Raw genomic sequence first — 20953 nt, 5'->3', positions numbered from 1 at the left:
CCCTTGCGCCATAAAAATTTATCATCATCGTCAATAACCATATTACATTCTTTGGAGTCCCCCCTTCTGCGGTACAAAAGGTCATTATTTAAGATATTCAGTTGAAGTATTTTAAAACAGCAGAAATCTTAAATCAGGAAACCAGGTTTCGGCCAAACTACGGCGTCACGACATGCCGCTCTATGACGTCACGGATACTTTCGCGCAAAACTTATCGTCTGCGCGTTGATTGGCTAAACTAGCAGCTGTAATCTACAGACTGGGTCATTAGTTGTATGAAGTGATCAAAAACAAGCGCGAAAGTTTGTCATTCAGCAAACGCAGAGCAAATACCGATGAGCGTGCCAACCTGTGTCTTCACTGACGCCAGTTTGTCCGTAGAAATCGCCCCGATTGAGGGCACAAAAGGTACAGTTTGAAAATTCACCTGTGCTGCAACTAGACGGCGCCCGGGAGTGAAATTTTCCACAAATGACCATAAAAGTGCGAAGAGCTTACCCTGAAAGTTTCACTAAAATCCGTGGCGGTACAAAGAACGCCCGAAGGGCCTATAATTTCCTTTATAGGAACCGCTACCGAGGACCCCATAAATGCTAACCATGTATAATGCCGCTGAAGCCTGCCAAACACACAGTGTGCTGTTGCTTGTTTGTTTGCGTGGTACCTTGATGACGTATATACTATTCGGTCCGGTCTTTGAGAATAATTGCAAGAAGCAGGCGCTGGGATGCACAGAACTGGACATTCCTGAGACTCCGGTTTGCAAGCCCCGGTCGATGCAGCGCTTCACTGCAGCGCCATCATCCGCGTTGAGACACGCGCGACTAGGTGTCAAACAATGCCGTGCGACCGGTCCACCTGCCAACAGGCAGCCGTGGTCAAAACGATGCGAGCTTTCGGCATCGCGGTGTCGTTAGTTTGAGGGCCGCCCACTGCTGCAGGGTTGGCTGGTTTTCGTTGTTTCATGCTCTTTCTTTTTCGGCTGTCACACATTTCGTCACGTTTTGGAATCACATTTACGGCGCCATTCTCCTTCACGGACACCTCCGACCGAGTATTACCGCAAACCCATCGGTCCCGGTGCGCTCGTCAAGTGGAAGGCCATGCGGAGCCACTGTGTGCAAATGCGCTCGTGGGGCCACCATGCCTGCTGCTCGTCCAATCGGCGGCGGGAGGCTGCCGGCGTCGGTTGGAAACGCATGCGCGCCAGCTGCAGTGCACCGGGGATTCCCGGAAATAACTCCAGCGCCGCGTGTTGCTGGCGGTCGCCTTGCCATGCGCGCATGCAATGCGCATATGATTAGGCGCTCACGAACGGCTGTCTCGCTTGGTGTGCGTGTACACCCGGCACTCTGCACGCTCGGCTGCAGCGTCGCTCATTACGGCTAGCTCGTCATCTTCGCTCACTCCGAGGGAAAAGAATACGAGGTGCACATTAAATGGCTGCGCGGCGAGTTAACAGTCCCCCGCCGTTCACGCAGTGACAAATAAGTCTCCTTTCGCGTTTTTGCGTCATCGGCGGGTTCGCTTAACGGTGAGTGTACACGGCCGAGCGTTGGCGTACAGAGAGTGGCGCGTCAGGTGGAAACCTAGGTGGCGCGGGAAGAAGAGAAGGACAAAAAAAAAAAAGTCCGAAGAGTGCATGACGGGAGAGCGAAAGGGAAGCGAGGCGTCTGGCGGCCGTTAATACCGCCTAATTGCGCGCCGCATTGGCCGTGGCGGCGCGGTAGTGGTGCTAGGCTGCGCGCGTGTTTTGTGGCTGTTGCGCCACTGCTCTCTGCGTGCACAGCTACAGCAGCGGCGGCGGGTTCGAAAAGACGCGCGCTGCGCCGAGAGAAACCGCGAGTCCAATTCCGAGAAAAACTGCTGCTGCATGCGGCCACGGCCACGCATCATCGCTTTCTCTCACGTTCGCGCTGCCGTTGCGCCGTGCTGCCACGTGGTAGCGCGCGTGTGCTTCACTTACTGCTAGATCCTTATACTTGCGGCCTGGAAGAGCTTGCGTGCGCAACACCTCCTAGATTTCTCTAGGTGCTTTTGGCTTGTGTGTGTGTGTGTCGTGCGCGCGCGGCGCAACAATGTTGCTCTTGCTTAATGAAAACTGGCCGTCTCTCTGGCGTGTCTCAAAGGCGGTCTGAATGCTCGGGATTTGTAGCGCCTTAAATATATTTATTCCAGCGCTGGCCTATTCCAGCGTACTGTGCGATGTCAGTGCACGTTAAAGAACCCCAGGTGGTCGAAATTTCCGGAGCCCTTCACTAAGGCGTCTCTCATAGCCTCAGTCGCTTTGGGACGTTAAACCCCAATAAACTAAACCATATATATAATATTGCTACGGACGCTGGGAGGACGACGAAGTGGTTTGTAACGAAGACGACGCGGAGGTGCGCACTTGTGTGCTGTGAGACTACTCCAAGCCGTCGGTCCCTTGCGTAGCAGGTTACCTCTGCTGTTTCTAGCCGCCAATATAAACACGGGCGCTGCCGTGTTGCCTGAACGTAGAGCCGCGTTGGGGCGCGCGCTAATTCGGCGTTCGCCGCTAACGTTAACCCAGACGCAAGATGGGCCTTGCGTTCTGCGCATGCGCACTTCGACGCCCCAAACTTCTTGGGGGCCCCGAAAGCTTTGGCCGGTTTATGTTCAATGTCTTGAATGAGACAGAGCTACGAATGCATGCAACAACAGCAACAACAAATATATCGTTAGGAAAAGACAGGCGCATCAAACGTGGCATTACATAAATCGGGGAATCCGATGACGTCACGGGCGGCATCTTGGTGTCCAGGGTGCGGCTTCAGTAGCGCCGACTAGAGCAGAAGGCGGTCATCTCATTAGACACTCGCGCGGCCTTTACAGACAACAAAATGGCATCCGCTTTGACGCCGGTGAATACCCTCTATATATGCTCTGCCGCTGAAGTGTATGCAGATTACACACATACAAGCGATTGCAATTAAAGATGGCAGGTCAGCAGTAAAATGAAGCAAAAAGTTCAAATTGAAAGGAAGTTGAAAACAGTGATCGCGGCCGCAGCGACAGTCCATTGACCACGACACAGAGCGGTTCTCGAAGGCGAAGGTCCTTCCGGAACAACTAGCAGGTTTTCAAGGGAGACGCGGTGTCGTCGGTACCTTGGAGTCCCGGGAGTGCCGGGCGGCGATTCTACCCCCGAGAAGCAGACCGAAGCGGGTAGGGCTGGGCGTGCATGGGGACGGTGCGTTGAACTATAGTAGGGTACAAAGCTGTTTATTGAGTGATCTTGTGCGTTCAAATAGAAAGCTGCTCGACGTCGCTGGTGGCAACGACTGCACTGGAACCCGGAACATTGTAGAAACAGTTGGATGGTGCTACAATAATTCCGGAGGAATATGGTGTCCTATTGCGTGTCTAAGAAGCGATAAGTGTTTCATGGCCTAGGAACAAAGAAAGCGTTTTGCGGCAATATGTCTTCCTAACAGCGCCCGTGGTGTCTGTCGTGTTACCTCCGTTGGTTTCGTGCCGCAAGCGTTTCATGCCTTGAGAAAAGTCGCCTTTAACGAGTCTGCCGGATCAGTGTACGCGCTCATGTCGATGCTGCCTATCCGCGATGAAACCGACGTAACGAGCGCAGCCTGTCCTTGGCTCCGAGCTTGTCGAAAACTGATTGTGCCGCCTGCACTGTTGCCTTTCTGGTTGGCGACGTCCTTCCCAGAAGCCTTGCCACGTTTGTCTGGCGAAGCACTCGTGCGAGGCGGGCGAAGAAAGAGCCTTTGCGCTGCACGCCCGGAGAGAAGAGCATACTGACCCGCTTTCCGAAGGGGTGTGGAGAGGGCGACCGTGGGCTTGGCGCTGACTACTACCACTGGTACTGTTGCTTACTTCTCTTGTTGACCGTGTGTGTGAACTCCAACGAGGCTCCAGCCGTTTACTTTAAGGCTTCACCCAAAGCTGAACCCCCCCCTAAAGAGGAGGTGGAGCTTCCTAATGGCTTCGCTTATTGAAAGTCTGCAAACCAGGCAGGCCGCTCGGCTTTCGGACGCGCAAACGTCCGGTCCACGACAGCGGCTGTCAGCGGGCGCTCGCGTTATAATAAGCGGGAGAATAAACGGAGTCCTTCCAAGGCGAGGAGGGAGAGTTGTAGAAAGAAAGCAGTGGTGGCGCTAGCATTACGGCGCTTGTAATCGTTGCCAAACACTCGAGAGAGTCGGCTTGTGTGTGGGGGCTTTCGTTCCGTGTGCCTTCGCTGAACGCATGGCCTTTACTTGCTCGCCATTTTATTTTCGTCCCCACCGAGAAGGCGGGACGAAGCCTCGTCTCTGATGTTCCTTCTTCCACTCGCTCTCGATCTCTCGTGTTTTATCTGTGTTTACTTTTTCCCCTTTCGCAGTATTTATATCTTTCGTTTTCTGGGCTTCGTTGGCACGCTATGTCATCGTGTGTGCGCGCGGCTATTTTATCGGAGCCCCGAGCGACGGAAAAACAACAAAAAAAAAAAACGCGCAAGGTCTTTCCTCTGATGAGGACTCCATATAGCGCTGCCAACGAATTTTCGCGTGGACCGAAACGTTCTCGCTTTATATACTTTCTTTCTTAATTTCTTTTCTTTCACCAGCGACGCTCTCTTTCGTTTACTGTTTCCTTCGGAGCTGCTGCGACGTCGCCTGACGACTGTATAGCGCTGCCAAATTATTTCGCGCCCGGTTAACTCCTTGTTTAGGTTTCACTTCCTTGCGATGCTTTCGTTTTTCGGTGCTGCCAGCCCACTTGGTTTTCGTCGGATTGCTCTCGCCGTCGATTGTAGTTGCAAGTTTATTTTTCTGGCTCTCATTTGCTTTTTCTCGGCTGTGGCGCAACGCTGTCTTTCCCCTCGGGGCCTTTTTAGGCCCGCGTCAAATTCGGCGTCGTGCTGATGGGGCGCCGTAGCGCGCGTTTAGTGACGGCTCATCGGGCGTGCAATCAGCGGGCCGAGACGTCCGCCTCGGCGATCTCTCCTAGGAAGAGAAGGAAATAATTAAGGAAAAGCTCGCTCAAATGACAGCCGGCAGCACCTGGAGGGTTGGTCCCGCAACGATAGCGAGCGGGCGTGGTCATCGGGTTTCGATTATTTACCAAGTCGGGGTAGGTATATGTAGTATGCACGTGCGCTCGTTCGGTCTCCGGGTGTTATTTCACCGTTCGCTGTAATGGGGCCGAGCGAACACTGGTGGCCACCTTGAGCTCCTTCCCTGTATCGCTCGAAATGTAATGAAGGAAGCCAGCAGTTCCCGGAATCAAGGAGCGTAGTGGTAGCTTCTGTTTTTGTATTTGGCGTTGATCAATGGAAAATTTAAGTGCAATTATTTTACCGCTGAAAGGTAATCGATCAAAAAGTAGAAAAAAGCAACCTCATGCCGCCGGTGGGATTCGAACCCAGGTCCTTCGAACTTCGCTTTCGGCGCTCGATCAACTGAGCTACGGCAGCGGCTATCCAATCTTCTTCTTTCAGGGGTGTTTATTTTAAGTGCAACCTAACCTTTAGAGTGCTCACCAGCGCCACCGTCGTCCAAAAGCGCCCTGACCGGTCGATCGGGGTCCACGGGACATTCGCGATAATACAGGATGTATACCGCGTCCGCCGCTAAAAAGATATATAGAAACATTCTCCTTGGTTTCATTGGCTGTTGGCCTCCTCCAAGTGTGTGTCATAACGAGCCTCTCATTTCCCCTTTCGTTGTCTGCTCGAGGTGCAATAGTGATCGGCCGACGTTGGCCAGTGCGCATGCTCTTCCGTGATGTCTGCGCTGGAGATTCTTTCGACAAGCACCAGCAAGAGGTCCGGCGGCGTGCATTTGTGCGGTGGAGGCTGCATTGTGAGCGCCGCGTGCCCATGAAAACCAGGGCTTGCATGCCCCGCAGAAAAAGGCCGCTGTCCTCTACATGCATGGGAATGGTAGACGCGCTGTTGACCTCTGTATTCGTGTTTCTATTGTGTTCTTGTATTCATCTTATTGTGCTTCCCGCTGATTTGTGCGGTGTACTCACGACTGTCTAGTGTAATTTATATACGGACCACACTGTGTGCCGAAATTTCTGACGCCACCTCGGGAGTTGAAAAGATAATACGTCTCTCACTATCCCCTCACAACCCCTTCCCGCCGGGATAAGTGTCGGACGCAAGAATACGTTACGTTCGCGGAAGTTGTTACTCGGCTGCTTGTAGCGCAAGGTGCGATCGCCGTTAATGCGTGCAGCGAAGCTGGATTGATTTGTGTAACATGCTTGATGCCTGGATTTGCGCCGGTTTCACCCATGGCGCCTTTTCTCGTTGCGCTGACACCGTGCTGTCGCATGTGGCACCTTCCGCTTTTCTTTTATGCGAAGCATACTAGCCGCACAACCGAGCTCTTCCTTGCTGCGCCGCGCGCGGCCGCGTAGCTACCACTTGACCTACATCGGCGCACCACGTGATATGACGTCACAACAGCTGTGAAAGCTGGGGCTCAACTCGTGCGCTCGCTTGCGGACGCGCAGCCTCCACCGGCGGCCTAACTCCCGCTCCTTCCGCTAGGGGCGCTGACGTCTCATAGTGTAGAACTATATCGATTCTGGAAAAGGCAGATCAGGAAAGAATTTTTCTATGATAACTCAAGAGGCAGTGCCCTACTTTTTGAAGCTAGATCAGGGTGTCTTAGAACGCGCAGCTACAAAAAGAAATTTAACGAAGAAGATGACACATGTGCAGTGTGTGGTAGATCTGTGGAAACAATTGAACACCTCATAATCAAATGTGATGGTATCCATCCGGATGTCGCTGCAGGCACAGTCACTCTTTCTGAGGCCCTAGGGTTTAAAGATAACAATGGTCATGTAAATAAATCTGCAGTGGAAGTCAGCAAAAAGCGATTGGAGGATTGGTGGCTGAAAAGCAGAGATGTGGCATAAGGTTAGAATTGTAGGAAACCGTAGGCAAAGGTGATGGAGAATCTTAATGAGAATTGCCAACACAGTAAACAAAAAAAAATAATAAAGAAAAGCTGAGCATGGTGGCAATTGCCACCACCCCGTTTCAAAGGGGGCGCTCTTATCCATCCATCCATCCATCCTGTGAAAGCTGGGGCTCAACTCGTGCGCTCGCTTGCGGACGCGCAGCCTCCGCTGGCGGTATGCTTCGCATCCTAGGCTTAACCATAAGCTAAGCCAGGCCATTTTTTTTTCTATCGGAGCCTGTCTGTTTTCGCTTTTTTCTATCTCGGCGCAGTGGTATCGCATCTGGACCGTCTCTCACCCAACTCACCTTCCTTATCTTCCGCGCTGTTCCTTCTTTTCCTGCCGGCCCCTTAATCTTATCGAACCCGCAATGCCCGCGGTTTTGTGTGCACTGCAGCAGTCAGCTATCTCTCCCACCTCGTAATCGTCTCTGTCCCCAGTTTCGCCCGGAGCGCGGGTCTACGCGTTTCCGCTTGGTCAGCTGTGTTTTCCTTCGGACGGTTGTCCCCCCTTGGGCCTCTTTCTTGTGCTGTTTTGTTATGCACAAACGTTATCTCGCCTTCGTGCGTCGTTTCTGGAAAGCGAGGCGCGTCCTCTCGACATATCTCTACGCTTGCGTGCACCGCGGCCTCTCTTTGCCAAAACGGGCGGCCGTGCGTTATCTGTGGCGTGATACATTGTTATCTTCCTCTCGCCCCTCCTCTTGTTTCTGCGCCACTGCTCGTTTTGTTCCCGCCTATCGGCCATCCGGGACTTCTTGCGCGTTTACTGTCCCTTCATGTCGTGGTGATTGAAAGCTACTGCTCTCTTGCGGTAATCGCCTGAGGTAGCGCTGCTTTTGCGCTTTTCGAGCTGTCGCGCTTCTCTGCGTGTGCGCGAGTTTAATTATGTTTCATCGCTCGCGGCCTCATCCACACTGTTCTGTTAATTTCTTAACATTCGGATTGAGCGAGGGCAACTGCGATTAAAATACGAGAGGTTATGTAATTAATTTTGAAGACATCCTGTGGCTCCTGGTTGCAGTTAACTTCGGAAAACAGTGTATGGTTATGCCTTGCCGTCAGTCGGCATCCCACTCTAATCGCCGTCGTGAGATTCGTGCCTATTCTGGAAATCAAAATGAGTGCATTATAGAGCTGTTGCTTTAGCAGGCCGGTTTCGCGACGCGGCGGCTCGCAAACGTTACTTCATACTCAGTGACGCCAAGACGGCATCACGTGGCCACCAGTGAGGAAGAGAGGGGGGGGGGGGGTGCCCCCGCCCCCCAAAAGCCTTTGCATGTTGTTACGTGACGGCCAGCCGAAGAATGAGATGGGCTATGAAATGATTTAATGGCCGCTGGCCTAGCGCGAGCGCTCCGTCCCGAGCCACTGCCAGCTTCGTCGTCTTCGTCACACTATCGGGGCCACCAAGCGATCGTCACGATCGGTGACGAACAGATGGGAGAAATGGTGATGGGCTTCGGAGGATGTTGGGACAGGAAGGAGAAAGTGGTGAGGTGCTGGCCGCCACGATGAAGGAGAGGGCTGAACAATTCCTAGTCAGCAAAGCTATCGGGCCGCGTGTCACCAGGAGCCGATGGCCGAGGCCCCAGGACGCGCCGAACGGCATGGGCAGGGGAGCGGTGTCGTCACGTGTGGGCAGCGTCTCGGGTCGGTGGGGTCGGCAGGTCGGGTCTGTGCGTCAGGTTCAGTTCGTCGTGTCGAGTGGTCTGGGCGGTGGACGGGGCGGGGGAACAACGGCGAGTTTGGTTCGGGTCTGGAAGGCTGGGGAACAGCCGGGCGACGCAGGCCAAGAACTCACGGCCGACGACCACGGCTGACACATGCGCCGGAGCTCCAGGAGCAGGATAGGGATGAACTCCGCACCTCACACCAAATGTTACGTGACGGCCAGCTGAGGAATGAGACGGGTTGACAGATGGCTATGAGATGCTTTAAAGGGCCACTGCCCAGGGTCCGGACATTTTTGAAAAACAAGCCCACTGCATAGATGAGGCATCGAAGATAACCTCTGCAAAATACTAGAGCCATGCGCGCCCCGAAAAGCTGCGAAAATTCAAATCAAAGCCCGCTCGTTCTTTCCTTCAACAAAAACGGGCCCGGCCCACTACTCTGAACCCCGCTGACGTCATGGGGGGCTACTTTCGCTAAAGGCACTCCATTGGTGCATCGTTCTGACTGACGGGAGAAGGTTGGGCGTAGCCTTGGCGTCGCGTCGTCTGCACAACGCTTTCCGCAGCGCCTTCTGTTCTGGCTCATGCCTACAAACCCGAGGGAGCGTGCGGCGACAGCCTTGAACCCTTGTCATAAAAAGTAAAAAATAGTAAAACTGAGGGAGTTGGTTCGCCCCCCCCCCTCCTCCCCCCCGCCGTGATCACCTCACGAGAGGCTCTGCGTACGCGCTCCCTTCTCCTTTTTTTTTTTTGTTCTATGCAAGCCCCCCAAAACAAGGTTTTAATTACTAGTGCAGCAGAGCCTTTCCCTCGCTCGCCCACTTGACCGCTCCGCACACACACCGCTTATCTTTCGTGCATCTTGCGTACGCCTTGACTCCAATGAATGACATATGCTTTGGAGCGGAGAAAAGACACAAACACACAGAGCACAAACACGCATGGAGAAAAGCAAACGGGCGGTTGCCGGGTCCGCGCTTCGCCGTGTGTTTCGAACACAACCGACTCCCGCCCCTCCGCTCGTGAAACGGTGGGGAGGCCTAAAAGAAAATGAAAAGGTGGCTCGTTAACTGGGAATGACAAACAGATGTATGAAAGGATGCGCTCGCTAACAAGTCTAGGTGGTCGAGCCGATCGCGCCTCTCGATCGTTCAGTGTGCGGAGAAAATGCAAAAACCAAGAAAAGAATTCTATTGAAGGCGGGGCCACGACGTCGCCCTGTGACGCACTCCACAGACACCACGCCTCCGGCTTACACCGGAGAAGGAAGGGGTGATTTTGCCTTGCCGAGCCTACTCGACGAGGAGCGGGAGAGAAAAATTTCGAGGAGGGATTGAAAGGGGAGGAGGCTCGCTCAAAGTGAGGTAGAGAGTGTTTGGGACGATGGGGTGGGCAGGGGCCCTTTAATGGCCACTGGCTTAGCGCGAGCGCTCCGTTGATGATGATGTCCTCAGGCTACCGCTCCGCGCCACTGCCAGCTACGTCGTCTTCGTCACAATATCTTTCCGAAGGTCCGTTTTCTGGCTCTCTCAGGGTGAGATGTGATTTTTGACGTAGAACTAGAAAGCTTTTTCCTCCGTGATGCGTCAAGTAGTCCCCTACTTTGTACGTTCACCGTGTTAGCGGCTGTCTTATTTCACACAATTTCATGTTCGATACGTTGGTAGTTGTACGAGTGCAATTCGTAGTGATTGTCGAGGTATCGTGGCCCTGCCGTGCCCCCACCGTTGTCTTGCCTTAGCTACGGCGTTGCCAGTCGCCTGTGTGAGGAGCGTCAATTTTGGAGCGTGTTAAATTAACTCTGCGAAGATAATTGGTCTTGTCAAGAAAAGGTTTTATTTTTTTTTTTGTCGCAGGAATTATCCTCTAGTTCTAAGCATGCTGCTGGCTTGAGGTTTTGATTTGATTTGATTTAATGTCCTGTAAGAAAGACAGTTGGGGTGGTTGGGGTTTGATACCCCCAACGGCCAGCGCCGACGAAGCTGACGAAGCTCGGCGTCGGCGCTCACGAACGCTGGTCTGTACTGAGCGGCACCATTCCAACAAAGATTGTGACTATCCGCATAAATTGAGTTGCCTCTTTACACTTGGTGGAGGTGCCGCCTGTTCTCACCCTGGAACTCCGCAGTCGCACCTTACCATGCTGTACCACGATGACGGACACCCCGATCCAACCTGGCCAGCCTGCTCTCACCGCTGTCATCTGTTCCGGTGCCGCGCGTCAGCGTGACCCTGCCATCTTCAGCGGCACGGACGATAGCGACGTGCAACACTGGCTGGCCTCCTACGAACGCGTGAGCGCCTGCAACAAATAGAAAGATGTCGTCAAGCTCACGCACATCATCTTTTATTTGACCGACGTCGCCAACATGTGGTTTCGAAACCACGAAGCCGGTTTTTCTACCTGGGTGGCGCTCAAAACCAGCTCGACCGACGTCTTCGGCCGCCCCGCTGTCCGAAAACGTGGCGTCGAACAACGGTTGCGCAGTGGGGCCCATCAGAACAGCGAAAACTTCAGTTATATCGTAGACGTCGTTGACTTGATCCACCCATAACTGAGGCTGACAAAATCGAGCATATTCTTTAAGGGATTGAAGACGACGCGTTTCAAATGCTAGTGTCCAAAAACACCCAAACTGTCTCCGACGTCGTCTCTTTGTGTCAGAGCTATGACGAGCTCCGAAAACAGCGTCTTATCACCCGCCGTACCATTTGCCCGGACGTCACCCTTTCGAGTTTGGCTGACGGCTGTCTTGCTAACGATCAGCCAACCCTTCTTCAGCATATCAAGCAGTTTGTGGGGGAGGAGGTCGCCCGCCAGTTATCGTTGGTTACCTGCCAAGTTCCCAACGCCACCTCTCTTCAGCGTGTTGTCCAGGGGCAGGTTGCTCGGGTTCTGCCGCCCGCTAATCCACCCCCTATGGTCGTCCGGCCAAGACCTCAGCCAGTTGTTCCAGCGACTCAGGCTGCGAGGGAAGAAGGGATCGGGGAATTTCGACCACGTGGGGTTTTTTGACGTGCACAGTACACGGACCTCTAGAATTTCGCCTCCGTCGAAATTCGGCCGCCGTGGCCGGGACCGAACACGCGCCTTGCGGGCCAGCAGCCGAGCGCCACCGCGGCGGCTAAAAGAAGACGAAGACTTGAGGTTTGACAATGCTTAGCAACGAAAAGGGGTGCCGTATCCAGCGTTTCTTGTGCGGAGACGATTCGCATGGTAGTTCCGAGGTGGTCGTCTGTCATCCTTAAAACCAAATGAGAGTTGTTCACTTTCAATAAAGAGAACAGCTGTTTGCACAAGTATGTGCTCCCGAACCTGCCAGTGATCCTCGTCGCTCGTTGCCGCAGACTTGGGAAAATTGTTTTATCTAAACAGTATAAAACTCCGGGACACCTACGTCTTTAAACGTTTGTCGTAATGTGGTGCTTGTTTGATGTTCAGTATGTTCCGTTTGCAACCCGGGCTCAACATGGTCAACTCGCACAGCGAAGGGTACAGAGAAAAATTTGAACTTTTCGAAGAGGCTGCGGATATCTTGAAGCAGTGGAAGCTCCATTGCCGCACGTCGTTCCGAAGTGGCAAGGAGGTCGGCAGGCTGGCGACGACCAGCAAGAAGGGAGCCGCTGGCTGCAGCCCTCGGAGGGATCCTTTATCCCCAGCGGAGCCAGCTCGTGTGCAAAGTTCTCTGCTCAACAGCCGCACGTTTCCAGCAACTCGCAGAGCCCGTTGGCCCTGTGATGCGAAGGAAGCGTCTGGGAGGGGAGGCGGCGGCTACGAATTTATACCTGGGAATGTAGGGAGCGACCGCGAGCCCGTGGACTCGGTCCGGGGGCGAGGGGAAGAAAAGGCTCTGGAGGACGCGGCCGGCAGCAGAGACGACGACGAGATCGCTTTTGGACACCGTGCAGAGAGGCCGCACCCTGACGGTAAACTTGTTTCACCGCACTTGTAAATAATTGTAAATAAATTCGGCACTGTGTGATCTGCAATCTTCGGTATGTCCTTGCTGGCTCGGGAGGAGAAAAAGAAGGAACCTGCCATACTCGCATGCGCTGTAAGGCCAGGTTTCGAGCTCCAGGTCGCTCGTCAAGGTCGTAAGGATGCTCATTGAAGCGCTCTAGACAGATGTGTGGACTATTGCACAAAACGAAAGTCAGTGACCCAGAGTCAGGAATTGCTGTGTTTGTTTTCACACCGGAGATTTCCACTCTGGTGTGGAAATTGTCCACTTCCGGACAACTTTCTGTGACTCTGCAGCAAAGGGAAGGAGGAGGGCCTTTGTCCCCGTGCCGTGGGTTTTGGCCGCGGGTAGTGGGTTCGCTGATCGGTTTAGGGGTGAAAGAGAGAGGGGGTTGCCTGCTCTTGAACGTCCGTCTGAAGATGATGGAGATTGCACATTAGGGGCCCTAACTCTTTTCCTCTCCGCAAAGAATGAGTGCCGTCTGCGGATTTCAGCTGTAAAACAAGTCTGGTGGTGAAGCTGACTCGTGAAGCTGGCACTAGCTTTCGGAATCTAAGATGAAACTTCAAGGGCCGGCGGGCCGCGTGTTCGAGACCTCTGGCTACATGCGCGCGCTGTGAAACGCATAGGGCAACCGCTGTCATGAAGAGTCTTTCCCCCGTAAGCGCACAAATGCCGCCGGTTGTTCTGTGTATGAACTGATCGCATCTTGCGCTTTCCGACTTTTTTTTTTTTTTTTTTTTTTTTTTGCGGCCGTTATCGAGCGACGACGACTCGCCTAGCCTTCATCGGACTCGCGTCATTTCATTGCACTGCATCGCGCCATTGTCGGTAGCCCTTGCTGAGCATAGAAACAGGTCGCTGCTTGTGCTTCGTTGCTTCTCTTCGAGAGCTGTGTCCGTGGCTGTGCAGTCGGGAGCTGGGTTGTCTATAGGGCGCTGGAGCGGTGCCCTGCTATGTGAATAAAGCGAAACCATAGCGCAGCTGCTATGTTAGTGCCGCTCGCATGACTATGTGACTGCGTTGGAGCGCAGCATGGCCTGTGGCAGCACTGCCTACTTCGAGGTTTTGCTTCTTTTGCCCTCCCAGAGCAGCGCTTGAACAAACCACACTGGCGTGCTCGGGGTTGTGTACTGCTGCTCTAGTGCGGTTTTCTGAGCACGTGGCTCGCCATTTGTCGCGTGACCTTTATAGTAGACTTTCGTCGAGTTGACTTGGGCGTGCATTGCACCTTCCGAGCTCGGGTGATGATCTGCCACGTATAGAACAGCAGCACACACTACAGAGCGCGCAGCAGCTGCGTCTCAGGCGTGGCGATTCTGGACTGCGAGCAGCGGCCGTGTTCTTGGGAAAAAAAAAAAATAATGCGGGGGGGGGGGGGGGGGGGGGGGTACGAGGGCGCGACCGCAACCGGGAGTCTCGGATAACTGACTCACCGCGCTCTAAAAGAAAGGGTTCGGGAAAGGCACGCGATGCGATGTGGCAAGCCTTAGCGACCGCCCGATTCAGCCCTACCCCCTCGCCTTTCTTATTTTTTTTTTTGCCCTGGGCTGCTGCTGCCGCTGCTTTAGCGTCGCTTGCCGCCGCAGCCGTCGGCGCGCGCGCGGGCAGACGCGCTTTTTCTGTTTATGTTTCTCTTTGCGAGGCACGGCTGCGCGAGACTGCTTGGCGCTAGCGCCGACGGCGCCGCCGCCGCTCGCGCGTTTGTTTGCTGTTCTTTTGGTTTCTCGTTTCTCTCCCGTTTGTGTTTGTTTCGCTCCTCTCTCCGTAAGCATCTCGCGCGGTTTCTCTCTTCCTCGCTCATTTTATGACGCGTTGTTTCCCTCTTCCTCGCGCGATGCGTGTCGCTGCTGCTGCGGGCAGCCGCGCGTGGCCCTACTACTGCTAGGCTTTTCTCCTCTCAGCTGCGTACTTCTGCCCTGTCGCGCCCGAGTCTCGTCCTTCGTTCGCTCCGTCCTTCGGCGATCGCTCGCTTCTTTTCGCTACCCGGCGCCTTCTTCGCCTTCTTTCTTTCCTTTCGTCGCGATCCTTTCTTTTTGTTTACTTCTTTCTCTTCCGGCGCTTCGCCTTGTTCGCCCGCCTTTTTTCGCACTCTGTGAGTGTGTGTCTGTTGCGTGTGCTCGTGCGCGCACTCGTCCGCTACCGCTCGCTGGCGGAACGCATGCGCACGCATCAACACCGGCCAAGCCGAGCGTCTCCTGGTGCGTATGTAACACCACTTATCTGTTTGATATCTCTCCTTATGCTGGTTTTTCTTCGCCTCGTGCCGCTTGCTAGTTTCATTCTCCTAGCAAGTGCTGAATGTTTGAACTTGAAACATCCGCTACTCTGTGTACGCTTTTATTGCCCAACCCATGCTTTCTTTTTCGTTCCCCTGATTGTTGAAACATGCAGTGCATACAGATGACGTCGCCCGAGTGATTCTGTGAACGCTTGTGTGTGTCTTCATGTCGAAGGCTTATTTTCTTATGCATGCTTTATTCGTTCTTATTCATGCTTGTGCTTGCGTGTGTGCTATGTTTGCCTTAGTTTCGTGTCTTCTCACCTTGTGCGGCGGACCATACCATTTTGTCGGACGCATTCACCGTTGTTTCTCGACCGCTTCGCCATGCGTAGTGAGTGAGTGGCCCATGCGAAATCCGAAGGGTGATACCGGGCGCAGGCGGTTTGCGCTTCGGCGTTTAACCGAGGTTCAGCAGCGCTTCGTGTTATGTCATGTCGGTTGCGTCGCAGGGGCTTCACGCTTTATACGCCGACGCAGCATTGATAAGCTCGTAGGGAGCGTGCGCCGAGTCGATGTTTCTTCCTTTTTGTTTTTTGTTTTTCGCTCGAAGGTCACGGGGCTCATATGGTGTCGAAGGTTTGCGCGTTGCATCATGCAGCAGTCATGAGGCGCGTTGGTCGTTTGCGAGCGTCTTCGCCAACGCTTCCTATTGCGTTCGGAGGGGAGCGCAGTGCGCCAACGGGGCGAGTGTCGCCGAACGGAGGCCGCACCATCTCGCACAAATGTCCATGCAGCTCCCTCCTCATCCCACTTGCCGCAACATACTCGGACCGCAGAAGGGCTAGACGCCGGGCGACCCCGGGCGGGGTTGCAGCCCTAGCCGCCCATCGGACTCACGCGTTCGGACACGCAGCCCTGTTAGCACACGGGAAATGGTCTAGTGTGGCTCTGTCGCAGCACTTGTTTGATTGGGGGGAGTATTGCCCGGGGTACATGAGCGAAATTACCGCCGGGTTCGGGTGGGAATGGGTTTGCAAGCGACGACAGGTGGTCTCCTGGGTCTTTGTGAGCCATTTATTTATGCGGTGGAGGGAAGGTGCATCTTCCGAGGCGAAAGTGGTGTGCTACGTCGCGAAACGAGTTCAGGCCATCCCTCGAGAAACTCGGGTCAGAGGAGCCCACTGCCCGGCCAACGAAACCTCGGGCGTAATCGTGGGCTGGCCCGTTCCCCGGGTTTTCCGAGTGGGTAGGAACCTATAGCAGCTCGATCTCCCTTGCGGGGGTGTGGTGGGTGCTTCTGAGGATTTGGAGGGTGATGGGGGAGACGCTGCCCCTTGCAAAGTGGCATTCTGCTGCTTTGGAATCGCTGAATATAATGTCAGCTGAGGTGTTGGCTGTGGCTGATGTAAATGCCGCTTGCTCCGCCGTCTCGCGAGCACCGCGTGGATTCCACGAAGACATTACGCGTTTCCGTTCTTAGTTATGGCACAAACACATCAAAACGCCAGCGAACGCAGTCAAAGCCGCGCGCACTGCTCTAGTCGCGCTCCCTGCCCATTGCTGCCCGTCTCTGGGGCTCGTCACGCGGTGTGCAAGCAATTACTTTCGTGCAACCCCCCCTCGAAACCCTAGGGGTCCGCGCGTCGGCACCGTTTTGCAGCTCGAGCGCGACCTTGCAAGGCCTCGTCTTTTGGCAGTCGGCTAACCTAGCGGTAACACTCAAGCGGAGCCGAGGAGGGGGCCGCACAACACTTCCTTACGAAGAATAAGGGGTCTGCTAACGGTGTCAGGGTGCTACCATGCTGAACTAGAATAGCTTGGTTTTGAAGCGGGGATCTGCAACTCGCGTGTCAAGAAAACCGCAATTTCAGTGTGTGTATAAGCTGCCAACTTTTGACCCCCTTCGAATTGCATTGCTGGAACCCTGACGGCCATCCCGACGACCGACCGCCCCTCTGTCAACCGGGGATATAAAACTAAATACACAACAGTCCGGAGTGGGAGCGTCGGAATGCTTGAAGCCCGCCGTGGTGCCAGCGTTAATGGCGCGCGTTCGTTTTACGAGCCCGGGCCGAGCCGGCTCGCTTTGGCGTCCGCCGCCTCCTTTCTCTCGGTCGTTTCGCAAGTGGCCCGTCGCGAGAGGCGTCAATGCAAACGAGCAAGGGGACACCCGTTTCTCGTCAGCGCGGCGGCCGGCCGGCCCTCGTCTCCGCTGTTGTCGGAACCGCGCTGCTGCGGTGTGTGCTGTCACGGCAGCGATAGACTAGCAGTCGTGCGGGGATTCTTCCATGGCACGCTTCTCGAGAGTTCCTCGACAGGACTGGCCGCGGCGAGGCCGGTGATAGGGGCAGCTCGAATGAACAGTGTGTTCGAATTAAACGAAGTAGTAAAGTACCATTGTGATATCTCCGACGCCCTTTCGCTGCAGCAGCTCAGCCTCCCGGCGTAGCGACGTAAAGTTTCAACGCACGTGAACTGCTACTTGAGAAGGTGGTGGAATGATATGCCATGATTCGATTTATTATATGCGTATGAATTTTTATCCTTTTCAGATGATCCGAAATTAAACATTTGCGAATTTTAAATGCACTGCTGTAATGTCTGTCTGAACACTTTTTTTTTTTTTTTACATTTCTCGCAACCTTTATCCCGCGTTTCCATTGCCTAGCCGTGCGCCTCTGGTTAGTCTGCTATTGGGCCTATCTGAAATGGAGCCTACATGTCTTGATTCTACGGCCTGCTTGCTAACGGCATAGCCGTAAGCACCTATCAGCGCTCAGTGCATTTCGGTTTGCGAAGGAAAACACCCACCCGTGAGAGATGTCAGTGGGCCAGATTGCCAGTGGGCCAGTGAATGCCAGATTCCCGCGGGGTAGATTCATGCTGAGGTTTACTGTAACTGGCACGCTGTGGGATGGGGCGTATTTTGTTGACTTTTTTTTTCCTTTTCTGAACCGCTGATTTTCAGTCTCACAGAAAGCCCAAGGTGAAGCGAATCAAACGTAGGCCGCCTGTGGGCGCCATAACAGCCGTGGCCTGGCTTTCGTCGATCTTTGTGCGCGAGAAACGATTTCGCTGCGTTCGTGGAACATCTTCGCCAATCTTGCACGTCTTCGGTTGAACGGCACATCGAAAATCCGGAAATTAATAAAAAAAGAAGCAAACAAGCTGGTGCTGTCGCCATCGTCTTTTGTTCCTGTTCAGTTAATGTCGCCTATCGCCTTTCTCAAGCTCCCCGGTGCTTTGTCACTGCGCGTAGTGTCGAATCGGGACTGAAGGCCGCCGACCCGACCCTCGTAACCGACAGCCGTGCTCAGCCGGCGTTTAGCCACGGCGGGGGACGCACCGACCGCCGCTCGACTCACCGCCGTTTCTCTTGTCTGGTTTCGCCACACCGCGTATCCCCTTTCGCCTGCGCGCGCATTTTCTGGCTTGCTTCCTCCCGTGAGCTTCAAAAATTTGTCCTTTTCTACCGGCTGTTTCGGAAGGCTGAGCTGTAGCTGCAGAATGCCGGTGCACTGTGGCCGTCCGTTTCGCATTTCCTGTACCCTGCTGCACACTTCGTACTTCTTTTGTGTTGTTTCTCAGCCAACCGTTCTTTTTTGCGTGTGTTTGCCCCCTTTGTGAGCTGCATTTCGTGTTCAGACAAGGGCCACGCTTACACGTCTGTCTGCATGGCCTGGAGCGATTGCGTTTGCCTAATCAGGAGAGGCGAACGCCGTCCGAGCGACTTTGTTGGAAGAAAGGGGGGGGAGCCAGGGCAGAGGAAATTAGGTTAGGTTGGTTTCGTCTCTGTCGCAGTCGCGGACTGCTAGTCTTGAGTGTCGCCCGAGGACAGGCAGATCATATGCTAAATTTTGACGTTTGACTGACTGTACAACGCCGGTTTTACTGCCACAATTTCGGCGCCACGGCTTCAGTAGCGCACTCTGTTCTCATGAGAGCGGCAGTTTACCGTGATAAATTCGTTCATTCGTTGTGTTTATAGCGGGAGTACCCCGAAGTGCGCCGAAGAAAAATATGCTGCCGCAGTATAACCAACTCGGGAGCGATTATTAGCGACAATAGTCCTTCGCCCTCTCCAACGATGGCGACATTGTGAAAGCGTTCAGCCCTCTATTCGTTGACCTTCACCCGCATAGAGCGATGCTTACGAACAATTGTACCGGCGCGAGTTTCCCGCGCGAATTCTGACGCCGCATTTTCGCGCCCAATCCGACGAGCGGTAGTGTAACAAGTAGCATCCGTAATATAAGGCGATTTCCCAATCGCCTGTGTGCAGGCGTCGAAGAGAAATTGCTTCAAGACGAGAAGGAAACGCCAAGTTTCCACCCTAAAGTTAGCGTTTTGTAGTTGGACGTACTTATGTAGCCATGAAGGGTGTGCTTATGTAGGATGCGCTATAGGGAAAAAAAGAAACCAAGAGGTAGCAACACAGCGCGCTGTCTTAGTTCTTTAGCAGTAAACGAAATCAGCATTTCAATATTCCCCTGTAATAAACAAGTCAAGGCTTCCACTGTTCCATCGATTATAATTTCATGTATTTGCGTATCGTGGAGGAACAATGGCCGTTGGCCGTGGGTGTGGGCGGAGCTTCACTGCAGGATGAGCTGTGTCCGGCTGTTGTAGGTCGCTTCTTGACGGAGCACCGAGGACAACTCTTGCAGCTGCGTTCTTCGAGATTAGAGCGCGGTACCCTATCGGTGTACCCTCCTCCTATTTGTCCTCAGTGACCATTTACTGACGGCAACAATAGTAATAAGAAACACGCACAAATGCCGAATTTAACGGCGCGTTTCCTGGCGTGGGGTGCGCACTGTCGGGCCCGACTTGGCGCCGCCAGGCCTAACGAGCGCCGACTGCGCGTACCAGCCCCGCTCGTTGTAAGCCGCGCTCGCCGGGCGTTAGTGGCGTTTGTTGGAGAATTTACGTCGGTCACGACCGCACTGTGAACTATGGCCTTACGCGGCTGGCAATTATTTTTGCGGCCCAGACAGCGGTGCATCCTGACAAATTAAGGCCCCCGAGCAAATGCGTGTGCGCGCCGGCGAATGATGTGTTCTCTCGTGAGGAGGCGGCTTTCAATTCTCGGTAACATCGGCTGAGCGGCAGCGGCGCGCGCTTTTGTTGTCACTGTTTTTACGACTCTTCGATCACTTTGACCGTGTGCCGCGTCGTCGCCGGTTTTTAGTCTTCGTTTCTTTCCTAGCTGTCCCCGGCTTTCTCCTGTTTGCGTGCAGTCGTGGAAGAGCGACACTGCTGACGGCTTTCACCGCTCTTGCTTCATTAAACTTCATCTTCCAGAGTTTAACTATGCATCTTGTTTCCCCGTTCTGCATGCGGACATAGCGGGCTCTCTCCCTTTGCTGGCATGCGTTCGCGTTGATGAGTCATTATTTCACTGCTTGCGCCTGTGCGTGTGTGCGTGCACGCGCGTGCGCGCTCGCGTAAGAGAGAGAGAAGGGGGGGGGGGGGGGACGAGCAGCATGTTCGCTACAGCAGAAGCCTGGCGCATCTTTCGCTTCTGTTTTTACTTAGCTGCGTTCTTACCAATGCGTTTAAAGCTTGTTACTTCCTGCCTAGCGCACATATGCTTAGCTAGTTTTTATGGCTTTTCGCTTGTATTGCCTTGTTTCTAGAAAGGACAGCCCTTCTTTTGACGCATTCCAGAGAGCGGCGCTCTCGAGCTGTGCATAGATGAATTAGTGAACGCATATATTACACATGTAAATGTGCGTTTAAAAGCGGGAGGAAAAGTGCGCCGGCTTTTGCCAGGCAGCTATAGGCGAGAAACGGGGCAGGTCTTTCTTTCATCGTTGAAATATTCACTGGATGCGCTGGAGCGATGAGGCAAATGATGTCTGTTTATAACATTTTTTTCTTTCTTCTTTTTATGCTCGTGCGGGCTGAATTTTTAAACCACCGACGCGCATTTCGTGATGAAAAGCCACTCTGCGATATTGCGAAACCCTGCGCGGTCAAATTCGGTCCCTGCAGGCGACGGCGACGAACGGCACAATGGTTCTGGGCTCCGCTTCTTGTGGGCCGCGTTTGAGGAACGTGTGTCCCGGAAGTTACTCCTGCGTTAAAATTGTTTTAGATCCAGAGATGGGCATCGCTCGGACCTCAGTGCCCCTCCATCGAGCC

The 20953-nt window shown here is 53.9% G+C and overlaps 1 protein-coding gene across 3 annotated transcripts in view; it reads left to right on the top strand.

Annotated features, from left to right (window-relative positions):
- The window catches only part of LOC149341848 (protein FAM117B-like), a 143013-nt gene that overhangs the window by 88347 nt on the left and 33713 nt on the right, over positions 1 to 20953 (top strand). Inside the window, exon 1 of one of the 3 annotated variants that reach the window (XM_089544099.1) lies at positions 14312 to 14783. The exons of 1 other annotated variant lie outside the window; for it this stretch is intronic. In XM_089544099.1, the coding sequence (XP_089400225.1) occupies positions 14744 to 14783 (40 nt within the window). In that variant the 5' untranslated portion in view covers positions 14312 to 14743. Of the gene's footprint in view, positions 1 to 14311; positions 14784 to 14816; positions 15202 to 20953 lie in introns of those variants that run through there. One more of the 3 variants, XM_089544098.1, reaches the window with a different exon arrangement.

This window comes from Amblyomma mixtum, chromosome 5 (genome assembly GCF_055824585.1).
Source record: "Amblyomma mixtum isolate Tamu chromosome 5, ASM5582458v1, whole genome shotgun sequence".
NCBI lineage: Eukaryota > Metazoa > Arthropoda > Arachnida > Ixodida > Ixodidae > Amblyomma > Amblyomma mixtum.
This window is presented reverse-complemented; position numbering and strand designations above follow the sequence as displayed.